The sequence below is a fragment of the Tachysurus vachellii genome, chromosome 9, assembly GCF_030014155.1.
Source record: "Tachysurus vachellii isolate PV-2020 chromosome 9, HZAU_Pvac_v1, whole genome shotgun sequence".
Lineage (NCBI taxonomy): Eukaryota > Metazoa > Chordata > Actinopteri > Siluriformes > Bagridae > Tachysurus > Tachysurus vachellii.
In genome coordinates this window covers 7,558,536-7,572,640 of record NC_083468.1, presented here as the reverse complement: position 1 = coordinate 7,572,640, position 14,105 = coordinate 7,558,536, and the positions used below count along the sequence as shown (strand labels likewise).

Genomic DNA, 14,105 nt, shown 5'->3' with positions numbered 1-14,105 from the left:
ACTCTTTTTTAAATTTAAATGGAAAATTCTGCTAGTTTTTTATGGATCATCCTGTTTAATTGGTCATTTTGTTATTTAACGATTTCTTTGTTTAGAAGGGATACAGCCTACACAAACCCCATGGCAACATAGTCCTTATAGCCATAATAAGAGTCTGGTGACTACTTTCATACCTGCTGCTTGCGACAGCAGTGATCTCTGGGAAGGAGAGCTCTAAAAGAACCTGCTCTTGTTCATCCACAAAGTAAACTCCAGTCCAGTTTACTGCAACAATCACATCATTTTTAGGCAAACTGGGTCCTGTAAGATACAAGGAGAAGATGGAACACATGGCCTGTCAATCATTGCCAATCATTACTCTGTGTGACATGATGACATCATGCTTCATTACTAAATGTTGTTTCTGTTATTAATTTAATTCAATTTAAAAACGAGCATGTGGTTTTATACCTGAAAATTTAAAGGCTTCGTAGAATCTTGAGAATAACAATGGCCATTTATATCGAGCAAAATCTACCACGTCCTCTCTGACCTTCTGTGGGTCCACTCGTTTCTGTGTGTAAATACCCTGCGGAGGAAAACCAGTCCAGTTTTACATACAGTAATTCAAACTAATATGACATAGATAGATAGATAGATAGATAGATAGATAGATAGATAGATACTGTAGATGGATGGATAGTCAGTACATTATACAGTATAAAATATCTATAAATGCATACAGTACACAAAACATTGCGTGTGTGTGTTTGTGTAATATGTATGTGAGTCCCTGTGCATGTGTGTTTAATGTGAACATGCCTTCAAACATGTCAAAATAATTGCTGAGAATCAAAATGACTTTTGTGAGCAGTGAACAGTGGGAAAAAAACAAAAAAACAGGAAAAAATAGCATTTGAATATTATGCCTGTTTTTTGTTTTCTTCTAAGACAATATTTTAATTAGGCATAAAAGAGACATACTGTGTAGAAATATCTTATTTCAATCATATTCATATCATATCATATTTATTTTATTTTATTTTAGCTGTAAATTCCATTTTGAACTAGAATTATTTTAACATTATAACACGGACATAAAAAATTCATAAGAGGAACTTCAGTGCATGTCGTACTGACTGCCTAATTCGACCTAAGAGATTAGATAAAATCTATACAGAAAATGTAGGCTGCCTAAAACCTTTGCACAGTATCGAATATGCAACAAGTTTAATCTTCTGAATGCTCACACACCTTTTTGTGGGCCGCCATGATAAAGTGTGCCCATTTCTCCACTGACTTGGCAGAGCTTATTTCTCTGTCTGGGACGTAGGAAGGAATGAGGCTGAGGAGACGCTCGACCAGGATCTCAGAGCCGTAGTCCACATAGTACTGCTGAGAGGCAAGTTCTGCTAGATCATCCTGGAAAATCAGCAGAGGAAAGAGAGAAGTGAAAGGTGGAGGGGTCGTGAAAGAGGAAGAAAAATGAAGAGAATCAGTCTAAGAAGTAATAATAGTTTATAATGTGAAAATATAGTGTAAAAATACAGGAAAGGAAATATTTGTTTTTGAATATATGGAATGAATATTTGATAATGATTGGGATTTAATTGGATTAAAGTATAAGCACTGATAAAAGTATAACGTGTCCTGGTCTTATTTGTTTTGCCAGTCAGACTACTGTACAATACCAATTTCCTGTCCTTTACCTTCTTGTATGGCTATTTCCACTTTTTCTGTTCAATACTCAATGAGTTTCTGTCATAAATAGAGCACCTTTTGGTTGAAATGTCTTTTAAGACAGTTATTTTTTTCTTTTCCTGTGGCATTTTTTCTTTTTCATTCTCCAACCTTCACATATCTCTCCTCCAGGTAGTTTGAGTTAAGAAGGCATCTATTCATCTGCATACAATAGTTTGGGTGTGTGTCCTTCTTCGATAGCTGTCTGTCCTGTTACTTCCACTATTTCCCTCACTGTCTGTACTTTAACACAGATTTGTATTTGAGACTAAAGGCTGTACCCTGTCACAGCGGTATTCTCCGAACTTGACACCACGTATGATCTGCTGATAGATAAGATTGGTGGCCACTCCGTCTTCACTGGGGTCGTGCCAGGGTGTGAAGATCTCCTTCCTAAAGAACAGCCTCCAGGGGGCGTTTCGCTCCTGAGCTCCTTGCTCTTTAGCGTACTGCTCACACTGAGACACGGCATCCATCACATGGTCATTACCACTGCCTAATGATGAAACCTACAGAAAGAGGGACAATGATCTAAATTTTTGACACTGTTATAAAATTACTTGTTATACTTTTTTGTCTTTAAACTAGCTCTATTAATAGTTAGCGAAACATGAGCATTGAGTTACTTCATGTAGAAAAAGGCTAGGCTATACAAAGGCTATACAATGCACGTAATATACAACATACTACAACATACTACACTAATGTTTATATATTAAAATAAAATATTAAACAAAATAGTGACCATAATCATTTCCAATAAGTAGTTGTGGATGAATGTTAAACCATATTGCTGTTTTGGTTCTAAGATGCGATTGTATTCAAGTCAATAAGCAGAAAGTGAAGATAGGAAACCATTAGGGATTTGACCTAATTATGTAAAAGGGGAAATAATATGAATGATATAAGATGTTATATTAAGCCAAATGTCAAAGCAAAGAAAAAATCATGTGAATAAATACAAAAAACTTTCTGAAACTTTACAGTTAATTTTAGAATTGTTGTATACTATAGTTTTTCTTTCTTCTACGGGCTTTTCCCGTTAGGGGTCACCACAGCGGATGCCCTTCCTGTCATAACCCTATAAAAATATAATATCTATAAAAATATGTGGATCATTATTAAAAAGTTTTAAGAAGTAATTTGTCTTGCAGCCCCTGTAGCTAGATTGTGATATACTCTACTATATTGTGATATAATTTCACCCTCAGTGGGTTACAAATTGTATTCAGCCTGTGGCACTTAAATTAAAGGTCATTACTATTCAAATGTATTGCAACTATGTAAATTAGAAAGGAAGTGTATGGCAGTGCCAGATATTAGATGTGTGATGATACACCAGTGTACAGTACAATACAAACCACATGCAGTTCTGCCATTACAATGACTGCATGATGGTATAAAGAATGACGTCACTAAAACTATTAAATAAAAGAAATATTGAAACAACAAAATGTCTAGATTTTTTAATCTAGAATGAAGACATGTGGACCGTGTCCCTAACCCTAACCATAACCCTAACTACTGATCCTATACTATACTATTAAATAATATTAACAGGTCAGTTTAATATTTTAAATATTAAATATGCCTTGTCTGATAATGGGATGTAGTAAGCAGATTTGTGTTTGTACAAAGCCTTTACTATTAAAAAAAAAAAACTGTGATTACAGGGTTATTGAATTATAATGTGAATTTTCCATAGTGTTCTTCTCCTAAAGTGTAAAAGATGTACCTTGTCAAACAGAGCGATGTACAGAGAGAATCCGAAGCGATCTCGGAGGTTGATTTTGTCCGCCAGTGCGTTACACAGCTCCTTGGCCGTAGTGGCCGAGTCGGTCAGCAGCGTTTTTGTGGTGCCATCCATAAATGTCACAGGCAGCATGACAGGCTTTTTAGATTTAGTGGCCTGACAGAATAAACAATACAAAACAGGTCATAATATTGTAGAAGGTCATTAAAGCTGCAGGACAAACTGTTGGTATGTGATGGAATAAGTTGGATTGGATTGGATTCGATTTGAAGCTGAACCTAAAATTATATCTCTTTCATTTTCAGAAGAGGAGATATTTAAAGATAAACATTTAATCCATGGGGTTTAAAAGAACATTTCTTGAACCTTAAGCTTCATTTCTGCCTTCTTGTTATTAATATGAGGTCCAGAGTTTGGCACCATTGTGCAGGAGGGAACCTTAATTCTAATGGGAAGAAAGTGCATGACACATTTCCCTTATTTTCCTATGTTCAGCTTCTTAGAACTGCATCTTTTGCATGAAACAGTATACAACTCAACTGCACTGACACTATGATACTATGATTTGTCTACGTTTTACCAGTTTGCTCCTTTTTGATAGTCACTGTGACTATTTAGAGATTTGGCCATATTTATGACCAAAAAAAAAACTATACTACCTACACTCGTCCTTGTACACATTCATGCTGAACTTTACGTATATTTGTTGATCCCTACATAAACTTTCCACAGCCGTTCAATGTCTCAGTGTCTCTCAGTGGTTAAAGCTCCATGCAGACAGTAAAAATGTCTGTTCAGTCTGTTCAAGATGAGATCAAAACCATTTCAATACAGTAGGTGTGTACAGTATGTGTTCTGAATTTAGTCCTACGCTGATATATATTTCATGTTTTGCAAAAATGGAGACCTTTGTTGATGGCTTTAAATATTTTTAGTGATAAACACCAGGTTATTATTAAATCTGAACATGCCTTGAATCTTAAATTGAAATAATAAAAGTTATTTTTATTATTATTTATCATTTTGCCAGGGGGGTACGGTGGCTTAGCGGTTAGCACGTTCATCTCACACCTCCAGGGTTGGGGGTTCGATTCCCGCCACCGCATTGTGTGTGTGGAGTTTGCATGTTCTCCCCGTGCCTCAGGGGTTTCCTCCGGGTACTCCGGTTTCCTCCCCCGGTCCAAAGACATGCATGGTAGGTTGATTGGCATCTCTGGAAAATTGTCCGTAGTGTGTGATTGCGTGAGTGAATGAGAGTGTGTGTGTGCCCTGCGATGGGTCGGCACTCCGTCCAGGGTGTATCCTGCCTTGATGCCCGATGACGCCTGATATAGGCACAGGCTCCCCGTGACCCGAGGTAGTTCGGATAAGCGGTAGAAAATGAATGAATGAATGAATGAATGAATGAATGAATCATTTTGCCAGACAAGCATATCTTTGGTATGCCATTTCTGTTCCATATGTACTATAAGTTCCATAACAATATCTGGATCATTATTAAAAAGTTTTAAGAAGTCATTTTAGTTGGGACATTGGGACATTTACATGAGGACATTGTAGATTAGTAGTTAAGGTGTTGGACTATCGATTGGGAGGTTGTGAACTTGAATCCCAGATCCACCAAGCTGCCACTGCTGGGACCACAAGTAAGGCCCTTATCCCTCAGTGGCTAAGTTGTATAAAATGAGATAAAAATGTAAGTTAGCTGTTTTTTTCTTCCAGTAGGGAAAACAAGCTACCGCTAAAGCTGGTAAAATCTTCCTTACAGAGACAAAACGTTTCAGACAGAACCTCTTTATAAATAAACACATAAAGGTTATACAGTATATTGCCACAGGTCTGCTTCTGTTGACTGAGAGATGTAGGAGTCGTACTACCTGCAGCTCGAGCCAGGAGGGCGGCTGTGTTCTCGTGCCGTTCACAAACGTCCTCCTGAGCCTTTCCTCACAGTACGGAGCATATCCTGGAGGCCCTCCACTGATAAAATTCCTCAAGTACTGCATAAATATAAGTCACGTCTAAAAATACATACAGTTCCGTATATATGATATTAACAATTCGAATTCCAACTCATGAAGGTAGTTGGAATTTTCAGCTTTCACCTTGACAAATTTCTCGGTAGGTGAAAAGCAGCCCACACACAGGGACAGGAGAATCCAGCCTCGGGCATGGCTGCTTTTAGATGGGTTCTGGTTCAGCTGCTTACAAATCTGACAGTAGATCTCATCTCTATGGATTTTAAGAACAAGAGGGCCAATATTACAGAAATATGCTCATCCAAACTGTAAGTGAACTGAATAATAACAAATAAAGCAGCTCTGTCATTAACTGTAAGATAAATTACAGGTTCATATAACAAACGCGTGTGTGTATAAATACACATGCTGTAGTATGTTATGGTTTCTATAGTAACAGCTAATTCACTGGGAAGCTACAGCTAATAATAAGCAGATTTTTAAAAACGTGTGTCATTTTGACGTGTTTCAATGCTGTGTAAGAATCTGTGCTCTTTCCCCCATGAAAGCGTCTTCAGGATAAAGCAGTGTCCATTTTCTAGTTTCTCAGTTACATGACAAGCTTTTAAATGGCAAGAGAATGAAATGAGTGGCTGCTGAGGGAAGGACTGTTTATAGCTGCTATAACATCATGTTACTTATTATATAAATAGAATATATAATATAAATATATATTATTTATCTAACTGTAAGAGGATAAAACGCATAATGTGTCATTAATAAATTACTATAAAAACATCTGTAATAATTAGTTAGAGAAATGATATAAGACAATGCTCTTATCTTAGAGAGGGACATTTTAGTGTTTAGCATCAGTTTAATTTATAAAGAAATGAATGTCCATAAAAAATAACAATGATGTGTATATGAATTCATATTGAAGATTTGAAGATTTGAAGCTAAGACATGTTTATGAGAGAGATATTTTTATAAAAATGTTGAGTAGATTTTATTTCAACTGCTTAAGTAAATATTCAAATAATATATTTATAGATATTATTATTTATAAAATAATTGTGTGTACTGTTTATTTTGTACAATCAGTTTGCCCGTGTTGTTCCCCATGTTGTAATTTTGTGGTAATGTTAATGGCTACCACATTCCCTTCATGTGTCCTTTACACTCTTGCCATTGTACTGCATTGGAATAAAATTTAAATTAATAACCTTGCTAAGGCCTGAACACAACATGAGGGATAAAGCATATATTCAGTGAAGAAGTAATTTTTATCTATGAAACTCTTCACTATTTATACAGCATGATCTCTACAAAATGTTGCAGGTGTGACCTGAGTCCAGGTCGGAGGATGCCATTGCCGATGATAAAGTGAAGCTTCTCCAGGTTGGATGTGGGTCGGTCCTCGAGCATGCTGTTCCCATGCACTGTGCACTCGCCGTCATTCAGACGCTTGGTCACCTAGCAGAAATGTTAGCAAATGCAAGATTATTAACTCACGCTAAATAATTTTAGATGTTTGCCTGATCTTATATATCTTCTTATACTCTCAGTGCAATGTAGGATACAGAAGAAGGCAGGCAACGCATAATGAGAACATATTCTGTTTCCCACATGTACGGTAAGTATTGAAAGTATCTGAAAATGTGTCTTTTCCAAAGCAGGGGAAATGTAATTAAGGTAAGAAAGAAATCTATAATGATAGGGATAAAAGAGTGTGTGTGCGTCATACTGAGGTGCCATGAGCATGCTGAGCACGTTGTCCCTCACCTCCTCGGTTATCTTTGACTTCTTCTTAAGGGTGAGGGACACTAGCTTGTGACGCACACTGTTCTTCTTATGACTCTCAATGTGGGCATTCTGCAATAAGAGAGACACACACAGAGAGAAGCTTAGAAATCATGAAGCAGCCAGACCGTAGCTTATTAAACTGGGGCACCGAAAACTCAGTTTAAAATAAACTGAACTTTTTCCTGTGATGATGAGGCTCCAGAGGTAGGCACAGAGAGCTGTCAAGAACACTTACAGTATGTGGTCATGAAGTTAAGCAGTGTTCTGTATCGTCGTGGTAAACATCAAGATTTTGACAAAATTCTAAATGAGTTACATCACTGGCATTAGTTATGTAGATTAAATATAGAGTTTTTTGAACTAGAAGTTGAATAAAGTTGAATAAATGAATTACTCACAAAGCTAAATTTTATTTTCAGCAGTATCTATAACATTTCAACTGAATTGTTATTAGAGATCGGTTACATTACAGCGTTGTTGAATTCACAAATATGTTTAGTCTGAGGTTTTAGTGCTGGCTTTAATTCAAATCATAGTTTTTTATTAATATGCTCGTTCTAATATGTTTTTGCTACTCTGGGAATTGGCAGGTGACCAAAACTGGGGATATTTATATCGAATAAAGTCGTATCATAATAACATCATATTTATATCACCAGTCATTGTATTGTATTCATATACTGCATAACTTTATAGTTTGTCTATTTATATTTCCTTTGTTCTGTACAGCTAATTGAATGTCACTGGATTGAAATACATTTTTTATTCTATTTTTTAATAACACAGACAGTCGTGCTGTATATAATTGAGTTTGAAATTGTAGTTTGAGCATTTTGTATTGGATGACAGTTTGTTAGTGTACAAGTTAAATAGAGGAGGACTCAGGTCAGTTCCACTTGATTGCAGAATTATCCATAAAATATGGATTTTTATGACTTAAAATGTATCTAATTTATAATTGGACATTTTATTGACTCTCTTATTAAGATTGTGGACTTGGTGTGTTTGGATTGATATGAAACTGTCTGCTTACTGATCCTCGTAGTTCTGTCCAACATTCATACAGTGTTTGGAAATGTTTCAAACAATTAATAAGTCTCATAATGATTTATTAAACCCACTTTAATACACACAGCCTCCTGGGGTAAATGAAAACTAAACAATTGAACATGTTTTCCTTCCCCTCACCTCTCCCTCGCCTTGCAGAACCTGCAGTTCCCTCTTGTAGGTCTTCTTGCCCAGTGTTTCATAGATCTTGGTCATCACAGGGATTTTCTCACTGCCATCACTGATGGCTGTATGGTACTTTGGTTCTGGGAGATCGCCCATGAATCGCAGAATTGTGATCCACACCGCTAGGGCAGCCTACAGGATGCAGAAACACAAAGCACAAACCTTATTTAGTACAAGATCAACACCAACGTGAAGCTAAAAAAATGTTCACTACACATTGTCATAAAGCGCAGTTCATATATGTCATAAATGTCACAAAATCACAGTTTTGTGGTTAATGTGTGATAAAAACCAATGTCATTTGACAGAAGGAGATTTGCAAAGCACACACCAGCTGATCTCCCTCATCCTCATGAAACAGTAAGGGTTGCTTGAGTGGCCGGCGCATGTACGTGTGAGTGCTGGTGCCCTGAAAGTAGGTGGCTGAGAATTTGGCAAACTTATATTCAGACAGATCCTCCTCCTCTTCCTCAGGGAGAGGAAGAGCTTCATCCAGATCCTCTTCCTCCACATACCTTTGAGTACGTTCCAGGTCCTAATGCAAACACACACACACACACACACACACACACACACACACAGATAAACAAACACAGTTAGATAAACACATAGATTCACAGATAAATAGCTGACAGTTTGACAAGAAAATACAAATTAACAGACAGACAGAAAAAAAGATAAATAGGCAGACAGATGGAAAGAGACATAGAAATAGACAGATATAAAGACAGATGACAGACAACGAGACAGACAAAAGAATAGATAGATAGATAGATAGATAGATAGATAGATAGATAGATAGATAGATAGATAGATAGATAGATAGATAGATTTTGTAAATGTTTTGCCAATTTATCAAGGAAAAATATCTCATTAAAGCCTATAATAACCAGAAGAGGGTGCTCTTCACCTCAAACCCAGCTGGAGCCTGACCCTCCTGCCCTGGGAAAGAGTTTGTGGTTCCCAGGAAGCCGAACATCTTATCCACCATTTCGGAGTCGTTGACGGGCTCATGACGAGCTCTTTCCATTTGTTCCAGCATCTCCTTCTTCCTGCGTGCCTCCTCCTTTTCCTTCTTCTCCCGCTCTACATCCTCTCGTGCCAGCTTGGCCAGTCGCTCCTGGTGCATGCGCTCGGCCTCGGCTTTGGCCCGCTTCGCACTCATCTGGTACCTGAGCTTCTCCTCCTCAGCCAAGCGCATCTTCTCTGCATCCAGTCGCCGCTTGTACTGAAGGACAGGAGGGATGAAGAGGAGAAGATAAGATAATTATTTCCAGTCAATATTTGCTAAGTAAGTAATTTTCACTACACCGAGAAACCAGATCCCTGTTTCGTATATATTTTAGTGTCTGACTTTGTGCTCTCTGCTTACCTCTCCTTTGAGTCTGTGATATAAACGGCGAGTGATCATGCCCCTAGTATAGGCCTGGATGGTGATGATGGCCCAGAGCCGGTGTCTGAAGGCCCGGCGCACCATGCAGCCTCTACAGCGAGCCTGGAATAGGGTCATCCTCTGCCGTGTTACATGGTACGTCTGATAGAGCTTCCTAGAGCGGTACATGGCCTGGAGCCGTAAGAAACCGGCAAGCATCTGCAACACAAAACGTAGTTAGTATGACAGGTATATCATTGGATCAGGTTGCTGTTAGCAACTAGTAGAAGCACAAATGATGTGACCAAGCAAATAATAGCTGATAAAGCTTCTGTGATTAATGTTGAGACACTGAGATTGGATAATTTAATATTTAGACTGATCTTTTTTCATTCCTACATAGCATGTCATATTTTCTTAATAATTGGGTGCTTATGTTTGTTTTTAGCTAGCATGATTCTATTCATTTAGCTCATTGTAATCTTTTGGTACTGACTGGTAATTCCTAATAGTAACTAGTAAATAGTAAATAGTAAATAGTAAATAGTAATAGTAAATAGCAACTCTAATACAGTGTATCAATACTACTGTAGTAATACTAATCGATTTATCAGCATAGGGTATTTTAGGCCCAGATATTAATTGCTAGATGTTTCAGAATGACATATCTGATTTCCACTTTGAGCTTCAACATCAGTTACCGAATAATTCCTATTAGTCACTGAATAAACAGAAGATAAATTACTGAATACTAATCAGAGAGTTTAGATAGACTTTAAAAGTCACAGAGACTCACCGCCCCATAGTTCTTCCGACAGATGAAACCTCTCCAAGTCTTCTGGATCATAAGAGCTGATTTCTTAATTTTCAGGAAGTTAGACCTATTAAAATAATAACAGTTGTGAAACAGGAAATGATGATCACCAAGGTTGAGGACCTCCTGGGACATTTTGTGTTTCTTTTGGTTAATCTGCTTTACTCAGTTCATAAAGAATTTGATCATTTCCTGATGTGTTAAAGTAGAAAAAGCATGAAATTGGCCGTACGCCTGATCAAGAGCCACTGTTGTGAAATTTGGACAGTTATTTTCTGAACGTACCTGTCTTTGAAACCTCGGACGACTTTCTGAATAAGAATGACTTTGTCAGTGATGGCTTTGTCTCTCTCAATCTCCAAAAGCATATCATGATGATCCTGGTAATAAATAAGACCATGTCATTTTACTGGAAATTCTGAGTACAGTATTCAACCAGAAAAGAAAAAGGATTTCCTATGAAGCACTACCGCTAAACCTAAATAACATTTTAATGCATTTTCCCAGTTGAATTGTATTACATTTTCCTTTATCCTGGTCTAATGGTGTCACTTCCTGGTAGGAAGTATTGGCAATGCCCTCTTTTTACTCCCACAGCAAGGGACTTCCTGTTTCTGGCAGCTGAAAACCTTGATAAAGCACTGAGTGGAAAACTGTTCATGGCACCAGGGAAATGGACAAACGTTCTGTGATCTTTGATCTCTGACTCAAGTTTCTTTCCGGACACCCACAAAAAAGAGCACCACTAGAGAAGAGAACAAAATGACTGTTCGAGGTCACCTGTCTCCAGAGCATCGGTTTTATTTATTGTAGCATTCAGGCATTCGTTGTTATGAAATGCTTCTGCTTGTAATTTCACACAGACTACTGTATATCGATTCTTTTTGTGACTCTAGTACCTTCTAATGCACTGTAGCATTCACATAATGTACCTTCAGAAAGATTTTGGTTTTTCCCATCTGCCAGTCATCATCTCTGCCAAGGACAGCTTCAGCAATTCTCTGGCAGGTCCCTCGCAGGTCCTCCTTAACAAGAACAAACAAAAAGCAGAATGAGATCAGACTGGTGTCCTGTAACTTGTATTCACTGCGAATATTGACTGTTATTTAGCACCAGGAACTTTAATAAAAACTATCAAACTTAAATCAATGCATTTGTCACAAATTAGACTAAATAGTAGTAAATAGTAGCTCCAAGATCAGCAGATTGGAGTCATGTGTATTATTTTTATTTTATATATTCAAATATATCCCCAGTGAGCAAGCCACAGCCAACAATGCCAAGGTAAACCTTCATAAGAAGAGAGGACAAAGAAACCTTGCACATCCTCATCTGTGATTATAAATCCTTTCTCTTTTATAACTGTATGCTATGGAGTCAAATAGTGCTAACTGGATTAAAAGGAATTTAAGCATCCATTAGCAACAAGTTTATCGTATCAATCTGAAGATATCAACTGTTCAATGATGAAGATTACAACCTCCAGGCTTAAGGCTATCCAGGGACATCATCCTAAAGGGCTGTGAATTTCTTCCATAGTGTTAAATGTCCAGTAGTTCTAAGAGATGGACCAACGTTTCACTGGTGTCAAATCAATGCTGTCAGAAGATATCAAATTTAGATTGAATTGTAAATTTGTTTAGATCCAAATCCACTGATGTATTGGTGTTAATTATGTAATAATGTTAATTATTTGATGTTAATTAAGTTTGTATTTAAAATCCCAACAAAGCATAATCCTTTATGGGCAAATACTTGGTTGAAGCTATTTTGGACCAGAGATTTCCAAATCACCAGCAGTCCAAATCACTGGATAATACTTGGTTTTATCGAGACCACTAAAACCTGCTTCCCACATTTCACTGAAAAATAGGCAAATAACTATGCAGTTCTACTTGGAACTTATATTTGTAATTATGAACTAATGAATTAAAAATTTGATCATGGTGTCAGTTTCTGTCAGATTTGCTGTCAGTTGCGTTAGCTATGTAGCTCCTGATAGCTAACAAACTTTACTAGCTTTATTGTGTAATTGGAAGGTAAACCCAAGTAATCAATATCTGAAAATTAACCAATGATAAACAATTCTCTAAACTATTCTGGCACACATGCAAATCTAAACATTCAACAGCGACATGACTGAATATAATTTTTACAGTTTGAGATAAGTCAAACATTGAGAAGTTAGACTTCTGAGATAATAACACAGAATTTCAAGATAATAATTCAGACATTTGAGATAAATAAATGTTTCTAAATAAACAAATATTTTGAGATTCTAAGATTTGAGAGTTCTGTGACAATGAATCAAGCTTTTGAAGTAATATTTTATGACACTGCTGGCAAAATCTTGTGAAATCTTTTGCTTTTCTACTTGGTGATAATGATCTTTCATACTTGTTTAACTGATTACATTTAGGATTAATGTTGTCTGTTCAATTTTAAGCCAAACTACTGCTTTATTCATTAATAGCTTTGCAGCTTTTCAATACCTTGTTAATTGTTTTACTATTATTAAAAGAGTAAATAAAAACAGGATCCCACCAGTGTAGCAGTTCTGCTTTTGCATCAACATTGTGTTGAAAATAAAAACTCAGGATTCCCTTCTACAACACATTCATAATGCCCTGGACTACTGAAAGCTTTTATTCCATGTCAACTCACAGAATGCATGTGTCCTTATTTACCTGTTTGTAGGAAGGCTTCACTCCGGGCATGAGGACACGATACCGATCCACAAACTCCACAAAAGTGTATCGGATGGGGTATCCAGCCCGCCGGATCCGAATAGTTTCCATCATTCCTGAGTAGCGGAGCTGCCTCACACACAGCTCCCTGTCAAAGAGCTGGGAGGAGAGGACAACTTTTCTTTACATGGAGGAGGACGAGCAAAGCAACATCAAATGCACATCCTGTCTTGTTTACCGTCTTCACCACACATTAACTCCCTCATCATTTTCACTGACTCACCATGGGCTTCTTGTACTCGTTGGGTTTGATGCAGCGGACGAAGAAGGGCTGACAGACACTCAGTGTGCGCATCAGCAACTCCAGAGAGCGTTTAAACTGACTGCTCAGAGTTGGGGAACGCTTTCTGGTATCCGCCCCCTGAACGCCAGGAAACACACACACACACACACACACACACACAAAAAGCAAGTCAGGAATAATGGAAAGCACATCAAGAGGATCCTTTTATCCCTTTTCTGACCTCTGACTCTCTCTGGCCTTCTCTCTCTTTTCCTTTACCACAACCCCATCTCTAGTTCTGAAAAGCTTTTTTTCTACTTAAACAGGAAGCTGTTTGACAATCAGAAGATTGTCTGTGACAGATATATTATCAAGCAAAGTTGAGGGTGTATTATTAGTTTACTTTAGGGTCAAAGAGAACAAAAGAGGTCAGGGAGACAACTTCAGCTCTGAGAATGAATAAACCTATAAGTGGAAAAGTAG

At 37.4% G+C, this 14,105-nt stretch overlaps 1 protein-coding gene across 1 annotated transcript in view; it reads right to left on the bottom strand.

The window, feature by feature from the left end:
- The window catches only part of myo7aa (myosin VIIAa), a 56,755-nt gene that overhangs the window by 21,413 nt on the left and 21,237 nt on the right, over positions 1 to 14,105 (bottom strand). The window contains exons 15-32 of the mRNA XM_060877552.1: positions 13,623 to 13,760; positions 13,340 to 13,498; positions 11,585 to 11,677; positions 10,938 to 11,032; positions 10,635 to 10,719; positions 9,839 to 10,057; positions 9,377 to 9,694; positions 8,798 to 9,001; positions 8,422 to 8,598; positions 7,213 to 7,302; positions 6,776 to 6,903; positions 5,575 to 5,701; positions 5,350 to 5,469; positions 3,455 to 3,628; positions 2,001 to 2,228; positions 1,234 to 1,401; positions 451 to 568; positions 174 to 300 (exon numbers count right to left, since the gene is read on the bottom strand). Coding sequence (XP_060733535.1) covers positions 174 to 300; positions 451 to 568; positions 1,234 to 1,401; positions 2,001 to 2,228; positions 3,455 to 3,628; positions 5,350 to 5,469; positions 5,575 to 5,701; positions 6,776 to 6,903; positions 7,213 to 7,302; positions 8,422 to 8,598; positions 8,798 to 9,001; positions 9,377 to 9,694; positions 9,839 to 10,057; positions 10,635 to 10,719; positions 10,938 to 11,032; positions 11,585 to 11,677; positions 13,340 to 13,498; positions 13,623 to 13,760 — 2,768 coding nt within the window. The remainder of the gene's footprint in view (positions 1 to 173; positions 301 to 450; positions 569 to 1,233; positions 1,402 to 2,000; positions 2,229 to 3,454; positions 3,629 to 5,349; positions 5,470 to 5,574; positions 5,702 to 6,775; positions 6,904 to 7,212; positions 7,303 to 8,421; positions 8,599 to 8,797; positions 9,002 to 9,376; positions 9,695 to 9,838; positions 10,058 to 10,634; positions 10,720 to 10,937; positions 11,033 to 11,584; positions 11,678 to 13,339; positions 13,499 to 13,622; positions 13,761 to 14,105) is intronic.